This window comes from Cottoperca gobio, chromosome 9, assembly GCF_900634415.1.
Source record: "Cottoperca gobio chromosome 9, fCotGob3.1, whole genome shotgun sequence".
Lineage (NCBI taxonomy): Eukaryota > Metazoa > Chordata > Actinopteri > Perciformes > Bovichtidae > Cottoperca > Cottoperca gobio.
Genome location: NC_041363.1, coordinates 128,346 through 152,130, shown reverse-complemented (window position 1 = coordinate 152,130; position 23,785 = coordinate 128,346). Strand labels below are relative to the sequence as shown.

The 23,785-nt window shown below is 39.6% G+C and overlaps 3 protein-coding genes across 4 annotated transcripts; 2 read left to right on the top strand and 1 right to left on the bottom strand.

The window, feature by feature from the left end:
* Positions 1-2,152: 2,152 nt before the first annotated feature.
* On the top strand, positions 2,153-8,723 carry LOC115013783 (uncharacterized). Its single transcript, XM_029440286.1, has 4 exons — positions 2,153-2,320; positions 5,277-5,671; positions 6,434-6,631; positions 7,094-8,723. The coding sequence occupies exons 2-4, from the start codon at positions 5,342-5,344 to the stop codon at positions 7,250-7,252; spliced, it is 687 nt and encodes a 228-aa protein (XP_029296146.1). The 5' UTR covers positions 2,153-2,320; positions 5,277-5,341; the 3' UTR covers positions 7,253-8,723.
* A 184-nt stretch (positions 8,724-8,907) lies between these two features.
* Positions 8,908-18,775, top strand: LOC115013782 (transcription termination factor 1-like). The gene is made up of 11 exons (XM_029440285.1): positions 8,908-9,065; positions 9,570-10,064; positions 10,310-10,434; positions 10,512-10,697; positions 14,692-14,770; positions 14,860-14,984; positions 17,211-17,406; positions 17,536-17,628; positions 17,829-17,894; positions 18,024-18,109; positions 18,196-18,775. The coding sequence occupies exons 2-11, from the start codon at positions 9,646-9,648 to the stop codon at positions 18,399-18,401; spliced, it is 1,581 nt and encodes a 526-aa protein (XP_029296145.1). The 5' UTR covers positions 8,908-9,065; positions 9,570-9,645; the 3' UTR covers positions 18,402-18,775.
* Positions 18,776-19,836: 1,061 nt separating this feature from the next.
* LOC115013458 (endonuclease G, mitochondrial-like) lies at positions 19,837-22,150 on the bottom strand. Of its 2 annotated transcripts, none has more exons than XM_029439782.1 (6): positions 21,917-22,150; positions 21,628-21,824; positions 21,418-21,559; positions 21,101-21,210; positions 20,936-21,017; positions 19,837-20,318 (listed from the first exon to the last, which is right to left on the bottom strand). In XM_029439782.1, the coding sequence occupies exons 1-6, from the start codon at positions 22,097-22,099 to the stop codon at positions 20,121-20,123; spliced, it is 912 nt and encodes a 303-aa protein (XP_029295642.1). In that variant the 5' UTR covers positions 22,100-22,150; the 3' UTR covers positions 19,837-20,120. The 2 variants fall into 2 exon arrangements, with proteins under 2 accessions (XP_029295642.1, XP_029295643.1); XM_029439783.1 differs by having other exon boundaries at positions 21,628-21,821; positions 21,917-22,137.
* Between the last annotated feature and the right edge of the window lie 1,635 nt (positions 22,151-23,785).

Sequence of the window (23,785 nt, the reverse complement as noted above, 5' to 3'; positions counted from 1 at the left end):
TAACTCTTTATACTTTAACTCTTTATACTTTAACTCTTTATACTTTAACTCTTTATACTTTATACTTTAACTCTTTATACTTAACTCTTTATACTTTAACTCTTTATACTTTATACTTTAACACTTTATACTTTATACTTTAACTCTTTATACTTTTAATCTTTATTCTTTAACACTTTATAATTTAACTCTTTATACTTTAACTCTTTATACTTTAACAATTTATACTTTAAATCTTATTATTCTTTAAACTTTATACTTTAACACTTTATACTTTAACACTTTATACTTTAACTCTTTATAATTTTACTCTTTATACTTTAACTCTTTATAATTTAACTCTTTATATTTTATACTTTAACACTTTATACTTTAACGCTTTATAATTTAACTCTTTATACTTTAATACTTTATACTTTAACTCTTTATACTTTAAAACTTTATACTTTAAAACTTTATACTTTAACTCTTTATACTTTAACTCTTATACTTTAACTCTTTATACTTTAACACTTTATACTTTAAATCTTATTATTCTTTAAACTTTATACTTTAACACTTTATACTTTATACTTTAACTCTTTACACTTTAACTTTATACTTTAACACTTTATACTTTATACTTTAACTCTTTACACTTTAACTTTATACTTTAACACTTTATACTTTATACTTTAACACTTTATACTTTATACTTTAAATCTTATTATTCTTTACACTTTATACTTTAACTCTTTATACTTTATACTTTAACTCTTTACACTTTAACTTTATACTTTAACACTTTATACTTTATACTTTAACTCTTTATACTTTATACTTTAACTCTTTACACTTTAACTTTATACTTTATACTTTAACACTTTATACTTTAACTTTATACTTTAACTCTTTATACTTTATACTTTAACTCTTTACACTTTAACTTTATACTTTAACACTTTATACTTTAACTTATACTTTAACTTTATACTTTAACTTTATACTTTAACTCTTTATACTTTAACTTTATACTTTAACTTTATACTTTAACTCTTTATACTTTAACTCTTTATACTTTTATACTTTATACTTTTACTCTTTATACTTTAACTCTTTATTCTTTAAAACTTTATACTTTAACACTTTATACTTTAACTCTTTACACTTTAACTTTATACTTTAACACTTTATACTTTAACTTTATACTTTAACTCTTTATACTTTAACTCTTTATACTTTAATACTTTATACTTTTACTCTTTATACTTTAACTCTTTATACTTTAATACTTTATACTTTAACTCTTTAACTCTTTATACTTTAACTCTTTATTCTTTAAACTTTATACTTTAACACTTTATACTTTATACTTTAACACTTTATACTTTAACTTTTTATACTTTAAGTCTTTATACTTTAACACTTTATACTTTAAGTCTTTATACTTTAACTCTTTATACTTTATACTTTAACTCTTTACACTTTAACTTTATACTTTAACACTTTAGTCTACGTTAACTCTTTATACTTTAAGTCTTTATACTTTAACCACTTTATACTTTAAGTCTTTATACTTTAACTCTTTATACTTTAAGTCTTTATACTTTAAGTCTTTATACTTTAACTCTTTATAACTTTAACACTTTATACTTTAACTCTTTATACTTTAACTCTTTATACTTTAACTCTTTATACTTTATACTTAACTCTTTATACTTTAACTCTTTATACTTTAAACTCTTTATACTTTATACTTTAACTCTTTATACTTTAACTCTTTATACTTTCTCTGTTCAAGTCTGAGACACAGTTGGACGTGTGTGTGTGTGTGTCATTGTGTGAGGCCCACATCAGAAGAGCAGCATTCTCTGGGTTCAACTGAATGGATATAACAATGCAGGAATGTGTGTTTGTTTGTGTGTGTGTGTGCGTTCGTGTGTGTGTGTTTTTGTGTTTGTGTGTGTGTGTATGTGTGTGCGTTTGTGTGTGTGTATATCTCGGTGTGTGTTTGTGTGTGCGTGCGAGTGTGTGTGTGTGTGAGGGAGGCAGAATTTGGAAGTCTCTCTTTGGTTACTATGGCAACCGTGATGTAAGCCCAAAGGGGGAGTTTGTCCTCTCTTTCTCTTTCATTGTGTCACTGTGTGTGTGTGTGTGTGTGTGTGTGTGTGTGTGTGCGTGTGTGTGTGTGCGCGCATGTGTGTGTGTGTGTGTGTGTGTGTGTCGAGCAGCCGATGAGAGGCTTCATTCGGTGGAGAATCAATCTAGACGAGGCTGCAGAACTGAAACAAGAGGAAAGTTTCAGAGGAAACAAGCAGAAAGAAGAAGACGTGATGTTGAGGTGAAGGAACTAAAACTTTATTTAAACTGAAGTTTGTTCAAAATTCCTGTTCAGCTGTTTGTTGTCTTTTGGTCACTTTAAGTTGTGAGTTTAAACAGAAACTTTAAAAGATGATACTTTGTTCCAACAGGATAATAATTATTCTGTTATTGTTGGAGCTGTGTTTCCTCTGACGGCCACCAGGTGGTGCTGTGTGTGAGTGTGTGAGTGTGTGTGTGTGTGTGTGTGTGTCTTTGTGTTGTAAATGTGATTAGACACTCTTTGTTTTGTTCCTGACCTACTTCTGCTGGAAGTGAATGAAGCCGGTCCTCTTAAACGAAACTAAACTCCACAGTCTTTCTCGCAGTTTATCATTTTTCTCTTTTCTAACACACTTTTGAAAAACATTAACAGACGTTTCATAAATATTTTTTTCATGCATTTTTTAACAGTGACAGTCGTCATCTGTAGTCCTAAAAACCGAATATAAGTTTAAAACATTTTTTTTATTGAGATCATTTTTCAGCGTGCAGAACAATAATAAAAATAAAATACAAATGTGTCTTAAAAACATAAATATACACATCATTGTATTTGTATAAGTACTAGACTTTCTCAAATACTTTGTCTTTAATGCATTATTATCACTGTTTAAGTGCATTTTAAAGTCATTATAAGTCACTGTACATGCTCATTGTTTGCTTTAAGTAAAGAGAACAAACATTAAATAAATCCAGGAACAACACGAAACATTATAAATTGAATTCATTTGTTTAATGTGTCATAACAAAAATTTAGATTTCAATGTGATGACAGCTGAATGATGTACGTTTACATTTGACTGTAAATGATGTAATAACTGTCACACTTTACCTGGAGCTGTAAACTCACTTTGAAACACAAAGTTTTGTCGTGTTTCAGTAGATAAACCAAATAAAACCTACGTTTACAGGATTGGTACTTTAGTTTAATAAATACTTAATTCATGGGAGTTGTTCTAAGCTTGTGATGCTGACTTCCTGTTTACATTGCCTAATGACTAAAGTCTTTATACTAGCTGAGACATTTCTTAAGTTTTAGTATGGCAGGAAAGATCGTTTGACTAGCAAAAACATCTCACTGTCAAAAATACTACTACACAAAAAAGTAACAACAAACACTAACTCCATGAAGTCAACTTCCTGTATTACTTCAGACTTCTGTCAGGAGGTTCAACAGCTCAGAGTTCATCTAATATCTGTTTTATATTGAAAACATCTTCAAACATCTGGATTTATTCAACTTTCTCACCAAAGGCTACATTTTACAAGATTACATTGAATACATCATGATAACGTTATATTTACCTTCAACCAGTACTAATTTTTACTGAAGAGAGCCTAAACACACCATAATGTAACTCTATGGAACCTCTGTTCACCGGCTGCTAACAGCTAACAGTTAAAAGCTAACATTAGCTAGCTCTGCTTCAGATTTCAACACGTTTTCAGAATTATGGCATTGGCTTGATATCAAAGTATCGTATATCGTGACATCCCTAAAGCACACAAATAGAAACGGCTGAGAAAGCACATCAACAGAACTCTGTACTGCATACTTGGCACTGACACTGGGATGCACATATCGCCTAAATATCCAGCATCACATGACTTTCCTCAGCGGTTGAACTGTAGATGTTCTTCTTGTCTGTTACAATTTAGGACTGATAAACTCCATCTGCTGAGGAAGATCATACATCAAATCAAATCAAATTTATTTATATAGCCCAATATCACAAATTATACATTTGTCTCAGTGTGCTTTACAGACTGTACAGGATACGACACCCTCTGTCCTTAGACCCTCTGTCCATAGATCCTTGCATCGCACAAGGAAAAACTTCCTAAAAGAAACCCCATAATTTAAGGGGGAAAATGGAAGAAACCTCAGGGAGAGACTGAGGAGGGATCCCTCTCCCAGGACGGACAGACGTGCAATAGATGTCGTGTGTACAGGATAAACAACATAGTACAAATACAACATTTGACAGAAATGATGTTGTGTGAAAAAGAGAAAGTTTGGATGAATCCAGGATAATGTCAAAAAGGCTTCCCGGTGTCCAGCAGGACCAGGGCAGCAGGCGCAGCCACGATTCCTGATCCTGACGTAAACTTTATCAGTGGCAACCTGCCATATGAGACACAGAAACTACGGGGATGATGCCCCGGATGATGAGTTAGTAACATACATTTACATAAATGCATACAGATAGAGAGGGAGAAAAGGGGAGAGGGAGGGGAGGAGCCTATAGCAGCATAACTAGGGGCTGATCCAGCCCTAACTATAAGCTTTATCAAAAAGGAAAGTCTTTAGCCTGCTCTTAAATGTGGAGAGGGTGTCTGCCTCCCGAACACAAATTGGAAGCTGGTTCCACTGGAGAGGAGCTTGATAGCTGAAGGCTCTGGCTCCCATTGTACTCTTAGAGACTCTAGGAACCACAAGTAACCCTGCAGTCTGGGAGCGTAATGCTCTAGTTGGTTTATAAGGTACTATGAGATCTTTAAGATATGCTGGAGCCTGACCATTAATTGCTTTGTAAGTCAGGAGAAGGATTTTGAATTCTATTCTGTATTTTACCGGGAGCCAGTGCAGAGCAGCTAATACAGGAGTAATATGATCCCGTTTCCTTTTTCTAGTCAATACACGTGCCGCTGCATTTTGGATCAACTGAAGAGTCTTAAGCAACTTTTTGGAACAACCTGATAACAATGAGTTGCAGTAATCCAGCCTTGAAGTAACAACATACATAATGGGACAAACAGCTAATGAATAGATCCTAAAGTGAGATTGTTTTGTCAACCATGCATCTGAGTTAAGACGCACTGTATATATCCAGTTTTTTTACTGCCATGTTCTGTAATCCCTGAAATCCTTGAATTCAAAGACCCACATCCTCTGATGTAATCTGTATCTCACTTCCTGTTCTCTTCCTGACCAGATTTAGCCCCCCCCACTGATGACAGCAGTGAGTTTTATCCCCACCCACACCTCCAAAGCTACATCATGGCTGAAAAAAAACTCTCAGGCTTACCTCCTCCCACCCTGTCTTCACCTGGTCATCAGAATGGGAGGATCAGGGGGACAGCGCCCAAATGTTCTCCATCCCCCCACAATAATGGCAGTCTGGAGGCCAGACCGGGCCGAAACACCAGCGATGTTCCCCAGCCTGCCTTAGCAGTCAGCAGCAGGACCTCCTCCTCCCCCCTCAGGACCCTCAGGACCCTCGGAGGTCTGATATCTCCTGTGTCCGGGGCTGAAGGCAGCCACAGCTCCACCAGGCCGCGAGGTCAGAGCCTCGCCTCCGCTCTGAGCTCTTGGACTACCAGGAGCAAGGTAACTGTCACCTGCTGCTAACAGGAAACCTCCCCCATTCTTCCCACATTGATCCAGAGTGGTTTAAAGTCAAGTCAAGCCAACTTTACTTATATAGAACACAAATCAAAAACTTGTTTTATAATCTGAAAAGTATACAACACCTTCTGTCCTTGGACCCTTGCTGAACCACTCGACAACCATATTATAATTACAGTATTGACACTCAGTATAACTAAATTATACATGTAAAAATATTAGGGATGTCAAGCGATTAAAAAAATTAATCTAATTAATTACAAGCTTTGTGATTAATTCATCGCGATTAATCGCATATAACAATATTTGCTGTGAGAGCTCCGTGCAACGGGGGGGCTGTCAGAGCTCCGTGCTCCGTGCTTTCTGAGCTCCGTGCGATGGGGCGACGGGCGCAGGGGACGGGTGCTGTCAGAGCTCCGTGCTCCGTGCTGTCGGACCAAAAGTCAGGGGCATCTAGGAGCGCGATTAATCTGCGTTAATATTTTTAACGCGTTATTTTTTCTGTGATTAATTAATCGAAATTAATGCGTTAATTCGACAGCCCTAAAAAATGTATGAAGAATGGATCCAGGAGAACATTGAGTATCTTCAGGTGTAATTCACTTCTCTCCTTAAGTTTTTATGTCCACAGGCTCCTTGAACCTTTGATTTTTTTATCAAAGAACCACATATTTTAAACACTGCCCTGTGGATCCACAAATTACGTTTAATAAGTTACGGCTGGTCCCTCTGTTGTTGCTGTAGTGTAGGAACAGCCAGCAAGAAGAGCCAGAGGCCTTGTTGGACCTGATCCTGGAGTGTCAGGGTCAGAGACTGGACGACCAGAGAGCCAGCCTCAGCCTGCTGCCTGACCCAGGACCGGTTGCAGTTTGTGGGGCCTGTAGCTCCGACCAGCACACCCTGCCAAGTCTGGACTTTTACTACATGCTGATACACTACCAGGTACTAGCATGTCATATGAAAATATCCTGCATTCACTGAGTGTATAGGGAAATGTATATATTGATGTTTGTCTTCACTGTATCAGACACACATGCAGAGGGTTAATAGGAGGAAAAGGGTACAAGAAGGAAAAGGGTACAGGAAGATGTTAGAGAGGTTACAGGGAGGTACAGGGAAAATGGTGCAAGAATGAACAGGGTACAGGAAGTACTAGAAGCAAGGTTCTGGAAGGGAACAGGGTACAAGAAGATGAAGGAACAATGTTCAAGAAGGAACAGGGTACAGGAAGATATAGGAGAGAGTTCAAGGCAAAGGGGTAGAAACTTGCAGGAACAAGGAACAAGTTACAAGAAAGAACAAGACACAGGGTACCAACGGGAACAGGGTACACAAACTTTTATCTTGTCTTCCTCCCCACCTGCCTGTCTCACTGTGTCTGTCTGTCTCACTGTGTGCCTGTAGTCTGACAGGATGGAGGACCAGAGGTGTTCCCTGCCTGATGTGGAAGATGGTGTTGGTGGGGTTCCTGTAGGTCAGGAGGATTTCTTCACTTTGATTCACAGGGTTCAGTCCAGGCGGATGGATGAGCAGAGAGCCTCGCTGCTTGCTGACTCACCCTGAGGACGACGCACACACCAACACACACACAGCTGGCTCCTCCCCCCATCTTCAGCATCATTGACTACCTTTACATGCACAAAATATTCCCGTTTCTGCCCTTATTCTAAAAAAGACAATATTCCTACTAATCTGTTTACGTGTCAACATAGGATATTTCAAGTTTTCCAGCATAGTTTGACTTCCTCCCTCTTTCATTCCTTCAAATGACTTCTTGAAAAGGTCAGCTTTGCGATATTTATTCACATACAAAAACCTGTTGATATCCAAGTCTTTGATAAAGTTTAAATGTTGGGTGTGTTTCTGCTTCTTTTCTTTTGGTTTGCGTCCGATACACAGAGCTGTAAACAGAGGCCGTGCTGCACGAACTGAGCCTCATTCAGTGAACGTGCTGTAAACGTGTCCAAAGAAAGTTCCTAAAACCCGAATAATATCAGCAAATCACACAAGTCTTCATCAGAAGATGCTGCATTCAGAACGATATTATCACTGGGAGAACGCAGACCTCCGCCAGGCGAACGGTGCATTCAGGTGCTCCTCGGATGGTCCCTTCTCCAGAGTTGGGAAGTCGTTCTTCCTCTTTGGTGTGTTCATGAGCTTTAAGTCGTAAAGTGGAAACAACATGGACGTTACAAAGAATTGTGTATTTTATGTTTTAAAGAACACGTTGATGTTACAGAGTTGTTGTTCAGACTTGAGGGGTCGTTCATCATCATATCCGGGAAATAATTTTTCTGATTATTCCGGCACCGAATGAATGCAGCACAAATGCTCTATCTCACAATGTTAAAGAAAGTTAAACATTCATGTACCGTCCCGTTTCAGATCCACTCCAAAATGTAACATGTTCTTCCTCAGCCCGTACTGCACCATTCCACCAAGTTTCATTAAATCCGATCAGACGTTTTTCTGTAATCCTGTTGACAGACAACATAATAAGGCCTGAATCAGAATATCCAAACAGAATAATCTGTTTACATGACCCAAATCTAATTCAGAATATTGTCCTATTCAGAATAATAGAGGAGTATTAATGTGCATGTGGACGTAGGTTGAAGAGTCTGAAGGTGTTTGTTATGTAAAGACTACAGTTACTGTGTTGAACTCAGACTCAGAGTTTGGATCTCGTCTTCAGGACATTTTGGATGTTTTTGTACTACAGGATTCAGACGATGTGGAAACTGATCGTGATGACAGTAAACATCCGGAACCAGGTCCATACCTGAACCAGGTCCAGACCGGAACCGGTTCTAGACCGGAACCAGGTCCAGGTCCTGGTGTTATCTAACCCTTGTGTCCTGTAGTTTCTGATTTTAAACAGTAATAACATCAGTAGAAATCTGAACTTTTGATGAAGTTTTAACATATTGTAACATGTGACTGAATTTTTAAATCTATTTAACAAATATCAGAGTCTGTTTTTATTTCAGATGGAGAGTTTAAACACTTTTATAAATTACTTTGATGTACTGGACAAATGTGTTTTTCTTTGGAAATGTCTGAAGAGTTTAATTTGTAATGAACACAAACTAAACTTTGAATACAAATATTCTTTCTCACAAAAAGAAATCATGTAAAATATAAAGTCCGCTTGTGGGGGGGGGGGGGTTAGGCTGTAAGAGCTATTATATTATGTCTGTGTAGCGTCATGTAAAGATTGTGAGTGAATGAGGCAGACAGACATAATCAGTCAGAGTGAGACCTCTGCACCGCTTGCTCTTCGAGGCGCCCTGCGCATGCGCGGATGACTATCAGGAAGTAAACAAGCAGCGTGCGGCCTTCCCCCCGCGTGCAGGCTCAGAGGACGGTTTAGGCGGTAAGTTATTACAGACATTACAAATAAATCATAAAATAAAAACATGAAAAGATGTTACAGTAGATCTGGTCCGTGTTTAAAGGGTTAGAGGAAGGTTCCCGGATGTGTTCTGCTCTTGTTATGTTCTCTTACAGTGTCTGTTGTTTAGCATGCAGCTAAAGAGAGACCTAGCTGTTCCTGGAGCTAAAGTTAAATAAGAGATGTTTATGTGAGGTTGTATGTTTGAATATTTTGAGAATTTTGGTTATTTTGGATTCACCAAAGTCTCACGATAACACAAACTAACTCACAACACTCCTGTGTTGAATTACTGAGGTTAAATTACTGTTTTTGTCAATGGACCCTGGTGGCTCCGTTAGAAGGCTGTCTGACAGCATGGTAAAGACGGAAACATTCTAAATTCTAAATATAGTTTACACTTAAACTGAGATTGGTTGTTTTAGGTGTCTAAAATACGGCTTCAACTCTTGAATCTAAACCAGAAGTTTGATTCCTGTTTTACAGCAACAACGAACTGATAAAGGCTCCTCCACCTCCTCCTGCAGAGTGCCCCTCCCCTCAGAAGAGGAGGAGGTCAGAAATGGAGGAATGTCCTTCACCTGTCGACATTAACACACCTGAGAGAGTAGAGAAGAACAAGAACAAGAGCAAGAAGAAGAAGAAGCGTGAGGAGCAGGAGGTGGTCAGTCCTGCTGCTGCTGCCAGCAGCCAGGAGAAGAAGAAGAGAAAAAAGACGCAGGAGGTCGTCGTAGAAACCAGCGAGACAGAAAAGAAGAAGAAGACGAAAAAACACAAGAAAGGGCTAAGCAAGGAGAGCATCGCCACGGTAACAACAGACGTTTCCAGGCTGAAGAAGAAGAAGAAGAAGAAGAAGAAAGATTGGAGTGTGGAGGAAGTTCTATCAAAGGAAGGAGAAACTCCGGGAGAGAAGAAGAAGAAGAAGACGACAGGAGGAGGCGTGAAGAAGAGTCCGACCAACACAGCAGCAGCAGAAGAAGAGTGAGTTGTTGTTATTGTTATTATTATTATTATTATTATTATTATATGAACATGTTGTCTGAGGATAAGATTCACTGCAATCCAATCAGAGCTCGGCATTATTTCTCTGGTCTAATCAGAGCTCAGCAGTGTTTCTCTGGTCCAATCAGAGCTCAGCAGTGTTTCTCTGGTCCAATCAGAGCTCAGCAGTGTTTCTCTGGTCCAATCAGAACACAGTATTACAGATGTATTTCCTGTGTTGTCAGGGTGAACTGGGCGTTATTGGAGGAGCTGCAGGAGTTTGTTCCAGACCTCAAAAATAAATCAGCTGATCAGATCAGCAAACTGCTGAGATACGACCTGCAGCGCTTCAAGAACTTCAAACAGCAAGGTACTAATACTGCAAACACCAGGTACTAATACTGCAAACAACAGGTACTAATACTGCTAACGTCTATCGTTCCTCAGGCGTGTCTCTGCGCTCGGGCCGCTGCTCTCAGCAGGAGAATCAGCGAATCAGAGAGAACATGGCCGACTTCCTGGCTCTGACCAGCATCAGCTCAGCCAATCTGCTTCTGTTCCCGAAGAGGTACAAAGACCAGGAGGTGGATATCAAGAAGCTGAGAGCAAGACATCACTTCCTGTTGAGAATTGGTACGTAAACAAACAAACACAAACATCCTCATCATGTAAACAAACATCTTCATCGTGTATAAACAAACATCTTCATCATGTAAACAAACATCTTCATCATGTAAACAAACATCTTCATCATGTAAACAAACATATTCATCATATAAACAAACATCTTCATCATGTAAACAAACATCTTCATTATGTAAACAAACATATTCATTATGTAAACAAACATCTTCATTATGCAAACAAACATATTCATCATGTAAACAAACATTCATTATGTAAACAAACATCATCATTATATAAACAAACATCTTCATTATGTAAACAAACATCATGTAAACAAACATCATGTAAACAAACATCTTCATCATGTAAACAAACATCATGTAAACAAACATCTTCATCATGTAAACAAACATCTTCATCATGTAAGCAAACATCATGTAAACAAACATCTTCATTATGTAAACAAACATCTTCATTATGTAAACAAACATCTTCATCATGTAAACAAACATCATGTAAACGAACATCTTCATCATGTAAACGAACATCTTCATCATGTAAACAAACATCTTCATCATGTAAACAAACATTCATCATCGTGTAAACAAACATTCATCATGTAAACAAACATCTTCATCATGTAAACAAACATCTTCATCATGTAAACAAATATCTTCATCATGTAAACAAACATCATGTAAAGAAACATCTTCATTATGTAAACTAACATCTTCATCGTGTAAACAAACATATTCATTAGGTAAACAAACATCTTCATTATGTAAACAAACATCTTCATCATGTAAACAAACATAATGTGAACAAACATCTTCATTATGTAAACAAACATCTTCATCATGTAAACAAACATATTCATCATGGAAACAAACATCTTCATTATGCAAACAAACATCTTCATCATGTAAACAAACATATTCATCATGTAAACAAACATCATGTAAAGAAACATCTTCATTATGTAAACTAACATCTTCATCGTGTAAACAAACATATTCATTAGGTAAACAAACATCTTCATTATGTAAACAAACATCTTCATCATGTAAACAAACATAATGTGAACAAACATCTTCATTATGTAAACAAACATCTTCATCATGTAAACAAACATATTCATCATGGAAACAAACATCTTCATTATGCAAACAAACATCTTCATCATGTAAACAAACATATTCATCATGTAAACAAACATCTTCATCATGTAAACAAACATCTTCATCATGTAAACAAACATATTCATCATGTAAACAAACATCTTCATCATGTAAACAAACATCTTCATTATGTAAACAAACATCTTCATTATGTAAACAAACATCTTCATTATGTATACAAACATTCATCATGTAAACAAACATCTTCATCATGTAAACAAACATTCATCATGTAAACAAACATCTTCATCATGTAAACAAACATCTTCATCATGTAAACAAACATCTTCATCGTGTAAACAAACATCTTCATCGTGTGAACAAACATCTTCATCATGTAAACAAACATCTTCATTATGTAAACAGACATCTTCATGTAAACAAACATTCATTATATAAACAAACATCTTCATTATGTAAACAAACATATTCATCATGTAAACAAACATTCATCATGTAAACAAACATCTTCATTATGTAAACAAACATATTCATCATGTAAACAAACATTCATCATGTAAACAAACATCTTCATGTAAACAAACATCTTCATCATGTAAACAGTCATTCACAAACAGAACAGAACAAAAAACAAAAACTGAGAACAGACAAAAATAAAACTTAAAAACAACAATCAGTTAACAAATGAGAAATTATTAAGAATATGCTCATTTAAAAAGATGAGTTTTTAAACCAGACTTGAATGCGGGGAGGGAAGAAATGTTGCGGATGTTTAGCGGGAGAGAGTTCCAGAGACGGGGGGCAGAGTGGCTGAAGGCTCTGGGACCCATGGTGATCAGGCGGGAAGAGGAAATAGTGAGTTGGGAGGCAGAGGAAAATCGGAGAGAGCGAGAGGGAGTGTAGGTGTGAAGGAGCTCAGAGAGGTATAAAAGTGCAAGATTGTGAAGGGCCTTTGAAGGTGAGGAGCAGAATTTTAAAATCAATACGGTATTTAACTGGGAGCCAATGGAGTTGTTGAAGAACCGGAGTGATGTGGTCTATGGAAGGAGTTCTGGTGATGAATTTTGGACCAGTTGGAGTTTACGTAGAGATTTGTGAGGAAGGCCAGAGAGGATGGAGTTGCAATAATCTATATGAGATGTAACAAGGGCGTGGATGAGAATGGCGGTGGTGTTGGGTGTGAGTGACAGGCGGAGACAATTAATGTTGCGGAGGTGGAAGTAGGCAGACTGAGTGATGTTGTTTATGTGAGTTTCAAAAGATAGGTTGCTGTCGAGAATGACACCCAGGCTCTTTACTTGGAGGGAGGGGGGGGACTGTGGAGTTATCAATGGTAAGGGATAATTTATAAGCTTTGGCCGAGTGTTTGGTGAGTGTACTTGGAGCCAACTAGAAGAACCTCGGTTTTATCACTGTTAAGTTTGAGAAAGTTGGATGAGAACCAGGATTTGATTTCCAGTAGGCAGTCAGAAAGGGAAGTGGGGGGAGAGCAGATGTGGGCTTGGTGGAAAGATAGAGCTGGGTGTCATCCGCGTAACAGTGGAATTGAATACCGTATTTCCTGAAGATATGGCCGAGAGGTATGACTCCTCGGTCCTCCCGGTGAGATATGAGGTGAATCAGTTTAGGGCCGAGTCAGAGAGTCCGATTGTGGAGTGAAGACGGTGGAGGAGGATGTCATGATCAACGGTATCAAATGCTGCAGTTAGATTTTTTAAGAGGTTATTGAATTTAAGATGGCTCAGTAGGTCCGGGCTGGGGGATGACAGTCGGGAATGGCAGAGAGCGGATGGTATCTACCTTTTCTTTTTTCTTTTTAAATGCAATGAAATTGTCACACTGCTCCTCTGTGGTGTCTTGGTGTAGGGGAGTTTAAGGTTTGAGTAGATGATTTATGGTGGAGTTGCCAGGACTATTGTTGATGATGTTGGAGTAGAAAAGTGACCGTGTGTCTCTGAGGGACTTTGCGTAGGCCTTTGGTGGTCTCGGTATGCCTGTCTGTGAACAGTGAGTCCTGAAGCCTTGAGGCGCCGCTCGAGGACACGCCCCACTGTCTTCATCTTCTGCAGCTTGCAGGTGTACCAGGGGGTGTTCTGGTTTTGACAGGGGCGTGGAGATCCAGGAGACTGCTCAGAGATTTGTTGTAAAAGTCCACAGATTCATTGACTGATGTGAGATTTATAGCGGAGAGATGCTGGAGATCCGAGGTCGTGGTGTCCGGGTTGATTTTTTTCAGATTTCTGAAATGGATTTAACATTTTGGTTTGGTGTAGGGAAGCAGGAGTAGCAGATCCATTGTGATGGCCTTGTGATCCGACACACCCAGATCGTAAACAGATAGATTACGGATGGGGGCAGAGTTAGTGATGACTAGGTCAAGTGTGTGTACCCTAGTGTGTGTGGGGACATCAACATGTTGAATGAGGTTGAGGCAGTCCAGAAGGTGCAGGAACTCTGCTGCATAGTGACAGGAGGGGGTGTCAACGTGAATATTTATATCGCCATGTATTATAATATTGCCAGAGGTAGTGCAGAGTGTAATCAGAAGGTCGTGCATCTCTGGGATGAAAGCTGAGTTGGGTTTGGATATCCGGTAGATGAGAAGTATTGTCAGGGTGAAGGGTGGTTTACATTTATATCCAAGGCATTCAAATGAGGATAGTACAAGCAGAGGCAAGGGGGACAGTTTCAGGTCTTTTCTGGTATTATTGCTAAGCCGCCACCACGACCAGTGCTGCAAGCCTTTTCTAGGTAGCTGTAGCCAGGGCGACAGACTTCATTTAGGGCAGAGTAAACCTCTGGCTGTTGCCACTTTTTCGTAAGGCACATAAAGTCTATTCCCTGTCTGTCTGTCTCTCCAGCTGAAGGGGTTCCTCGTTCATGTCATCGGGTTTACACGAGAGCCAGGAGGATGTTTGACGACAAGAACTACATGGGAAGGTCAGAAATGAAACCCGAACCCTCCGCGTGTTTGCGTACTTCCTGTTTGCTCTCCGTGTGTTTACGTACTTCTTGTGTGTGTGCTCCAGGTTCTCGGAGGAGGAGGTTCGCTCTCTGGTGAAGTTACAGAAAATTCACGGTAACGACTGGAGTAAGATCTCTGAGAAGATGGACCGCAGCACGTGCGCGTTAGAGAAGCGCTTCGCCCACATCGGTACACTCCTGACTCAGATGCTTCACATATATTTATTTATTCTTATTGATCAGTGATCAACATGTAAACTGAACTCATACAGATAAACAACTAAAACACATCTGTCAGTTTGTGATGCAAGATTATCGATTTTACTATTTTGATAATCGATGAATCGCTTTGAGTAATTTATTAAGAACAAAAAGTCTAAATTCTCTAATTCCAGCTTCTTGTATATAAATATACATTTATATTTAAATCAAATCAAATGTATTTATATATATTCCTATAGGAGAGGAGGAGATAGGTGCAAGTGTAGTGTAAGCAGTGTATCAGAGAGGAAAGTCTTCAACCTGCTCTTAACCACTTAACGGGTGGGGGCCGTCCACCCGTTTTCATCCATTTTCAGAGAGGCTGTATCTTGCCCTGTGTTCCCTACAGTCCGCCATGATGGAGTTGTTACGCAATGCTACATGTCGTTCGAAAGCTTAGAGTCGCGTCTATTTAGTTTTGAAAAATCAAAATCACAACAGCAAGTACAGTAGGCATCTCACACAAGCAAGCAAACTCACAATCAAACCCATAACTTTGAGCCAACTCACCTCTGAAGTCTCATCATTGTCCTGTAATCATTAATAATAATCAAAAAACACTTCCTGGTTCATTGCAGAGGTCCACACGATCGTTTCCAGTAAAAATATATCCATCTTGAACATCGTCACATTGATAAAAGCTGTTGCAATCTTTGAAATCAGCTGTGCGATGTGTTTATTTTTGCAATGATATTGGTTAAACACGGCACGTATCAAGCTATTAGCGCTATTTTGATGTTTGCTAACGGGATGCCGAACTCTGACCTTTCGACTGACACTTCATTTGAGCCAATCGGAGCTTCCATCCATTATCTACAGCCATCAATAGCCAATGAGTGTCAACTTGATAAGGAAGTGCCAGCCCTCTTCTTTTGTTTACAAGCAGCAGCAGCAGCAGCAGCCCAGACTCCCGGGGACTCGCGTACCGTGTAGCCTTTTTATCAATAAATATTATAATATCTCCAAATTGGGAACGCCTGGTGTTATTCTTAGAAAAACCTGTCTAATAAGTTCAGTTTTTATCCCTTTTATCTGACATTTGAACCTGAACTTGATAACACATGGTGCTATGTTTTTATTGTGTTTTCCAGTCCATACCTACCAGCTGTACCATCTTCAGACATCTTTTTCAACAACAAACTTCAGGCGGAGTGTATTTTCTTCCAATTCAGTATATTCAGACCACTATTACTCAGTGCCAGAAGCACGTGGAGTGATTATTCGCTGTTTTGCAAGAACAATAAGAGAGTTCTCTTTTGAATGAGACCAAAACCATGCATCTGGTACAAATGGTTGAAGAGCAGCTTTCAATTTACTTTGGGTGTTGTTTGTAGGTATTTTCAGGTAAATCCCCCCCCCCCCTGTAAGAGGTTAAATGTGGAGAGGTGGGTGGTGATGGCCTAATGGTCAAGTGGTACGGCTTCCAAACAGAACACCAGATGGTTGTGAGCCACCATTGTGCCCCTGAGCAAGGTACTTAACCCTGAGTTGCTCCAGGGAGACTGTCCCTGTACTTAGTTCAATGTAAGTGGCTCTGGATAAGAGCGTCTGCTAAATGACCTGTAATGAGAGGGTGTCTGCCTCCAGAACACAAACTTGGGAGCTGGTTCCACTGGAGAGGAGCTTGATAGCTGAAGGCTCTGAGCTCCCATTGTACTCTTAGAGACTCTAGAAACCACAAGTAACCCTGCAGTCTGGGAGCGTAATGCTCTAGTTGGTTTATAAGGTACTATGAGATCTTTAAGATATGCTGGAGCCTGACCATTAATTGATTTGTAAGTCAGGAGAAGGATTTTGAATTATATTCTGTATTTTACCGGGAGCCAGTGCAGAGCAGCTAATACAGGAGTAATATGATCCCGTTTCCTTGTTCTTGTCATGTGGCGCAGCATTCTGGATCATAACCTGATCAAAGATAACGTTGAGATTCCTTACGGTGGTGCTGGAGGCCAAGTTAATGCCATCCAGAGTTATTATGTCATTACAAAATGTGTTTCAGCGACGTTTTGTGCCAAGAACAATAACAATAACTGTCTGTGTTTAACATAAAAAAAGTAGGACATCCACGTTTTTATATCCTTAAGGCATTTATATTTATATGTAGATTTATATACACGTGTATTTATATTTATACATTTGTGTGTGTGTCATCCAGCTGTGGGCCACGGCATCTGGTCCTCAGACGAGGTGTCCCGGTTAAAGGGGGCTCTGAAGGATCACCTGGATGTTCTGGTTCCTCAGAGTTCTGCAGGTTCTGGTCTGAGCAGAGACCAGCTGTGTAACAATCTTCCCTGGAAGGTGATCAGCCAGCAGGTCAAGACCCGATCCTGGAGCCAGTGTCGGCTCAAGTGGTCAGTGTCAGCATTAATAATAATAATAATAATATTAATATAGATGATAATTTCAATATGAATGATAATGATGATAATAACGATTATAATAATAATAATAATAATAATAATAATAAGTGTGTCTCTCAGGTACTCCCTTTTGAAGTTGAAGCTGTCTTCAGGTGGCAGCACCTTCAACAGAGGTCCTGAAGGTCTGGAGGCTAAAATCCTCCTCATCAACACGTAAGATCAAAACTCCTGCGGACCGGCTTTATTTTAAAAGGCCGATACAGGATATAAACCAGATATAATGAAATCAATGTCTTTTAAATAATAATGTTAGTGATAACAATGGGGTGGTGATGGGTTCCCTGTAGTTCACTGTAAGTCGTAATAATACTGTTATTAAGAGTAAAGTTATTAATAATAACGATGTCTGTCAGGTTGTACAACATGCAGGTGGATGACGTCGCGGACATCGACTGGGACGAAGTCGCTGACACAGTCGGGTGTGTGTGTGTGTGTGTGTGTGTGTGTGTGTGTGTGTGTGTGTGTGTGTGTGTGTGTGTGTGTGTGTGTGTGTGTGTGTGTGTCTGTGTCTGTGTCTGTGTCTGTAACTGTAACTGTGTTTGTTTCAGGAAGGTGACTCCTGTTTGTGTTCAGAAGAGTTTCCACAGAATGAAAGTTTCCAGAGTTCCTCACTGGAGCAGCTTATCATACGGAGGTTAGTAAGTACTGCATTGCTGTACTTTATAATATCACGTCCATAAAACATCACGAGGTAAACTGTTTTCACTTCCTGTGTTGCAGAGATCATCGACTTCCTGAAGCTGAGCGTTTCTCCTCTGCTGCAGGAGAAGCTGATGAGGTGCAGGAGAGATGAGGCGCAGCAGCAGGAGGCGCAGCAGCAGGAGGCGCAGCAGAGCGTCTACCTGCTGTCGGACATCATGTCCTCACAGGACGACTTCCTGGAGCTGGACAACAGTCAGCTGACCTCCGGCCAATCACGGCACTGAAGGGGCCCCGCCCCTTCTCCAATCTGATAGGCTGTCAGTGGACTGAATTGAACAAACTGAGATCCTGACCGGAAGTGGATTATTACTGAGGCTTTTATTTTGAAGGTCCGGATGTTTGATATTATAAACTTTCTAATCAAAAACTGTCATGATTTGTGTCTGAGCAGCACCAGAATATATATAATGAGTACCTGAATGGAGCTTTAAGAGATGCTCATTATGTATTTAATCACATTTAAGACTAATAATAATAATAATAATAATGATGAAATATTAAGGGATTACAGTTAAACACTCTTACATTTGACAATAGAATCAAACATTATTTTCATGAAAGGATTATTTATTGGATTAAAAAGATTTGTGTATATATAGATAGTGTGCAAACACGTGACAAAACTGTGTGACGTATGCGTGCGACGCCATGTTGGATGATATACAAATCAACAATGGCTTCTAAAGCGAACAACAGCAATACAACTCTGACTTCTTCAAAGTATTGTGACTCTCTGGAGTCCTCTGCAAAGGCAAGATTTAGATTCATTACCGCCGATTGAATATCCGGATATTGTGAACTACCTTGTGCTACAAACGTCGTGGGCAACCAACGCACCAATGAAGGCGTACAAGAGCTTAGATGCTTCTAATGTCTTTGTTTCTGGCTGGGTTGGTAGTCTTCTTACCAAACCACTGAAAGATGACAGGGTGCTCGTCCATGCCCGTGTAGATCACTCTCAAAGAGCTCGAGATGCACCGCTCAAGCCGCGGTTTGTGAGTGAGAAGAGCGGCGATGTTATCCTCGCACACTGTGATTGTATGGCTGGAGTAAGAGAAGCATGTTCTCACATTGGTGCTTTGCTTTTCTCAAGTGAAGTAGTCTCAAGAATAAGCCAAACAAAAACATGCACAGAAGAAAAGAGCAAATGGCATCACATGTAAAGAAAGTGCCTTATTTACCAGTCAGCGATATGGAGAAGTAAGGTCTTACAGTGTCCGGGTATATCATAAGCACAAATGTTTAACGTAAACATTGAAAACATAGCTTTAGCATGAGCTCTTACCAGATATAAAGTGGACGCCACACACACGGGTGAATTGTGCTTCTTCTTCTGTTAAACCCTCACGAGTTATGTTGCTAAACCAGCTGACGGCGTTCGGTAGACAGCAACTCATCCCTCTTTTGTGGATCGTTGTTTTTGATGATTGTAGGAAATCTAAAGAACCGTTTCTCTGGGTCACGAGTAGCGTTATGACCACAACTATACACTGCGCACAAGATTGGCATTTTCTTTCAATCTTAGACGTTTAAATACAAAGAAAATTACGAAGCGTTGCAGCAACTCACATGTGAACGGGCGCCGTCCAACATGGCTGATTTACTGGTTGGGACGTAAGCGTGACGTCACATGCACACGATCTATTCAGGAGCTCAACCCAAATGTAATTATTGTATTTATGAATCAATATGTTAATGTACAGTTAACATGAAAGCAGGTTTAGATATAAGAAACATTTCAGTTTTCACAGATCACATGACGAGTCGAGCATCAATTATTAATAATGTAAATATTAATGGACTGCATTTATAAAGTGCTGTTCCAATCTTTGTGATCACTCAGAGTGCTTTACAACACATGTTAGCATTCATTCAGAGTCAGGGACACTTCGTCGTGCTGAGCCACAGCTGCTCCTGTGTGCAGTGCATTGTGGGTAGTGTAGTCATCGTGCAGTGATGGCCTGCAGGCTGCTCGTCCTCTTCATGATGTTTGGGACAAACTGAAGTCCCGCCGCTCTCTCGATGGTTTCTATGGGAACCAGGAAACGCTCCAGAGGAATCTTCTCATCGATTGGTTCATTTGGTAAAACATAGGACCGAAGCTCCACCCCCCTGCCCTCCGCCTGCTCCAGGATCAACACCTGAGGAGACAAACAATCAGCTGTCAGCTCATCATCACAGGTGGACCAATCAGCTTTTAGTTAGTTTTCAGAGTGCGTCTGCTACTTTTAGTTTAGTTATAGTTTTTATTTATTTATGGCTGAGTTTAATAGTCCATTCTGATTGGTCAATTCGACATTCTGAGGTTTCTTTATAACTGCTGCTATGGTTACTGGGGAAGTTTATTAAGAGATCTCATATTATAACCATCAACTATTCTCCTCATAGGTTCTGTGAGATGAAGTAAATAACTGCTCTGCCAGTAACCTTTCTTTATCTTTTGAGATTGCAGGAAGAAGCTGCTCCAGGACTGCCTGGAGTTAGTTCACTGCTGAACGACATGTCATGTAAAGAAGCTTGATCCAGTAATATCATTTATAATATCTAGAGTATCAGTACACTTTATTTTATCTTAAGCCTTTTTTATACATTTAGTTATATTTTTATTTCTATTCTTTAGTTTTGTATATTTCATTAATTGTATTTATTTCATTTTTTATATATTTTCTTTTATATAATTAATATTTTATATATTTTCAGTTTAGGGATTTTGAACATTGTTTTTATTCAGTTGGTAACCGTGTATGTTGTCACTCACCTTGAAGAAGTGCGTCGGCACGGCAACGTGGTTTCGTCCTAAGACTTGATATCGTACGTAAAGTTTCCCGTCAGCCTCCTGCCTGGAACGTACACACACACACGCACACGATGTCACCCTGTAGCCACAGCGCTCACACACCACAGAAGAAGAATCGGACGTTACCTGGGCAGGTAGAGTGGCCCGGTGCAGACGTAGACGTTCAGGTGACGTTTGGTCAGAGAGCGGCAAAGTTTCTCCAGATTGTTCCACGTTTTCTGGTTCAGGTTAGGGTTCTGCACACACACACAACACGCAACATCAATGTATTTACATATACACATATAATACAATATATATTATATGTAAATACATTTTGATCATTAAATTGTTTTAAAGTACTTTTGTCTTTAAATGCTTCAAATATGGAAATGTGCTGTTTTCCATTATATTAAAGTGGTGTGTGTGTGTGTGTGTACCTGGGGGTGTGTGTGTGTGTGTACCTGTGGGGCGACGTTGCTCAGGTAGAAGGTGTCCTCCATGGCTTTCTGGCTCCACTTGTGATTGGCTGCAGCAGCCAGGTGACCTCTGTCGAAGCCACTCCCCCTGTAGTCAGCGTTAGTAGACCGGTGGAAGACGTGCACGCTGGGGGGGTAAAGTTTAAATAAAGTTTAAGGGTTAAAAGACAGTAAAAATTAGAGTCTTGTATCTACCTGTCGTCCTCTTTGAAGTCGCAGTACTTCCTGTCTGACGGGCCGTTCAAGGAGGCGGGGTTTAGCCTCTCTATTACCCAGGATGCAGTGCGTGTGCGCGGGTCGTAGGAGGTGATGTAGGACTCTCTGGTCTTGATGTTGGCCAATGAAGGGAAGCCATACTTCATCAGCGCTCCGGACCCACCTGGACTCACCTGCTGAAACACACATATTTATATCTGCAGCGAAACACACTGAATACATAGCATATATAAATTCACACGTATATACACACACATCACACACTCACCGTCAGCTCGGACGCCTCCACTCTCGGTACCGGCAGCACCGGGATTTTGCTCAGTAGTTCCGGCAGACCTTCGGGTCTCTGCTCCTCCTCTTCCCCGCCTCTGACGCTCAGCAGGCGGCTCGCTGCGGCTCCCAGTCCCGCTCCGAGCACCAAGGTCGCTCCGGTCCGACACCACAGCCTCATGCTGCTTCCGGTGATCAGTTGCTCGAGACGCTCTCTGATGACGTCATCTGACTTCCCTGAGCTTTTTTCTCTTTTCTGAATAGTTTCTCGTGAATAAACATATGAGCTTCATACAGATATATAAATACACTTAATATCATTTTTCTATTTTGCTGAACCGAGTAGTGGACAGTAATTAAGTACATTTACTCAAATACTGCACTTTAGTACAAGTTTGTGGAACTTGTACTAAAGTGCAACATTAGTTACTTTACAGATTCACTTTATTTATACAAAATAGAACAAATATATAATATAAAAAATGATGATGTATTATTATACAGTAATTGCGTGACACTTTAATTCATCAATAATTATAATACAATAATATATATATATCAGTATGACGACTTTTACTTTAAATATTTTTGGATTATAATGCTTTTATATTTTTACTGCAATTCAACATCTGAATGCTTCTTTAACCTACTAAACAAATCTATTACATTTTTATATTCTCTGAATCTAAGTTTCTTTTTAATATATTTCTACGGACCATTTTGGTCTGGAACTTTTGAGAAGAAATTAAATGTATTTAGAGAAATGTTTTGATATGTTTATATTTCTACATTCTGTGAATTAAAACTTCCTGATAGTGGCTATGCTGAATTTCTTTAAATAATATACAATTTCTGTGATTTTATTAAAACAGTCAGAGGAAATCATCACTTCCATCACACCACAAAAAAGTTGTTTTAAAAGAAAAAATATTTAATATACCTTGTGTTTTCAAAAAATATTAATTAATGGTACTTATAACTGCACAATTCTCCAAACTACAAAACATTTTTAATGTGATTATGTCAATTTGTATGCATTTTTAGTTTAAATATGTGTTGTGATGGGGTGACATTGTGTCCCTAACCCTAACCCTATCCAGAAGTACGGTTCCAGAGCCAATACTGTGCGTAGAGGTAAGTAGATCCAACTGGTAGCGCTCCACCTCCCGCATTAGTTCCGGCTCCTTCCCCCACAGAGAGGTGACGTTCCACGTCCCCAGAGCCAGCCTCTGCTGCCCGGGTCTGGTCCGTCGAGGTCCCTGACCATCACTGCCACCCGTGTGACAGCGCACCCGACCCCAGTGGTTTTTCCCATGAGTGGTGGGCCCACAGGATGGATGGATGGGAGGCACCACGTAGCTTCTTCGGGCTGTGCCCGACCGGGCTCCGTGGCAAACCCAGCCACCAGGCGCTCGCTGTCGGGCCCTCCCTCTGGGCCTGGCTCCAGACGGGGGCCCCGGGCTTCCTTCGGGCAGGGTCTCTCCTTTCCTTTCCCTTTTTTTCATGAAGTTGTCTTTGAACCATTATTAGTCTGGCCCCTCACCTGAGACCAATTTGCCTTGGGAGACCCTACCAGGAGCACTAGGCTCCAGACAACACAGCTCTCAGGTTCATAGGGACACACAAACCTCTCCACCACGATAAGGTGATGGTTCCCAGAGAGGTTGATCACCAAGTTTAAAAACCTTATAAAAAACTCACCAAATTCACATTTTGCATGGTGTGATGGAAATGACAGGGACCCCAAGGGACATGAGATACTAATATATCTTACAACACATGATACATTTCATTAAAATGGCCATTTATCTATCATTTGCACATACAATTAATATTAGGTCAATATTAAATTCAAAACTTAGCAGGT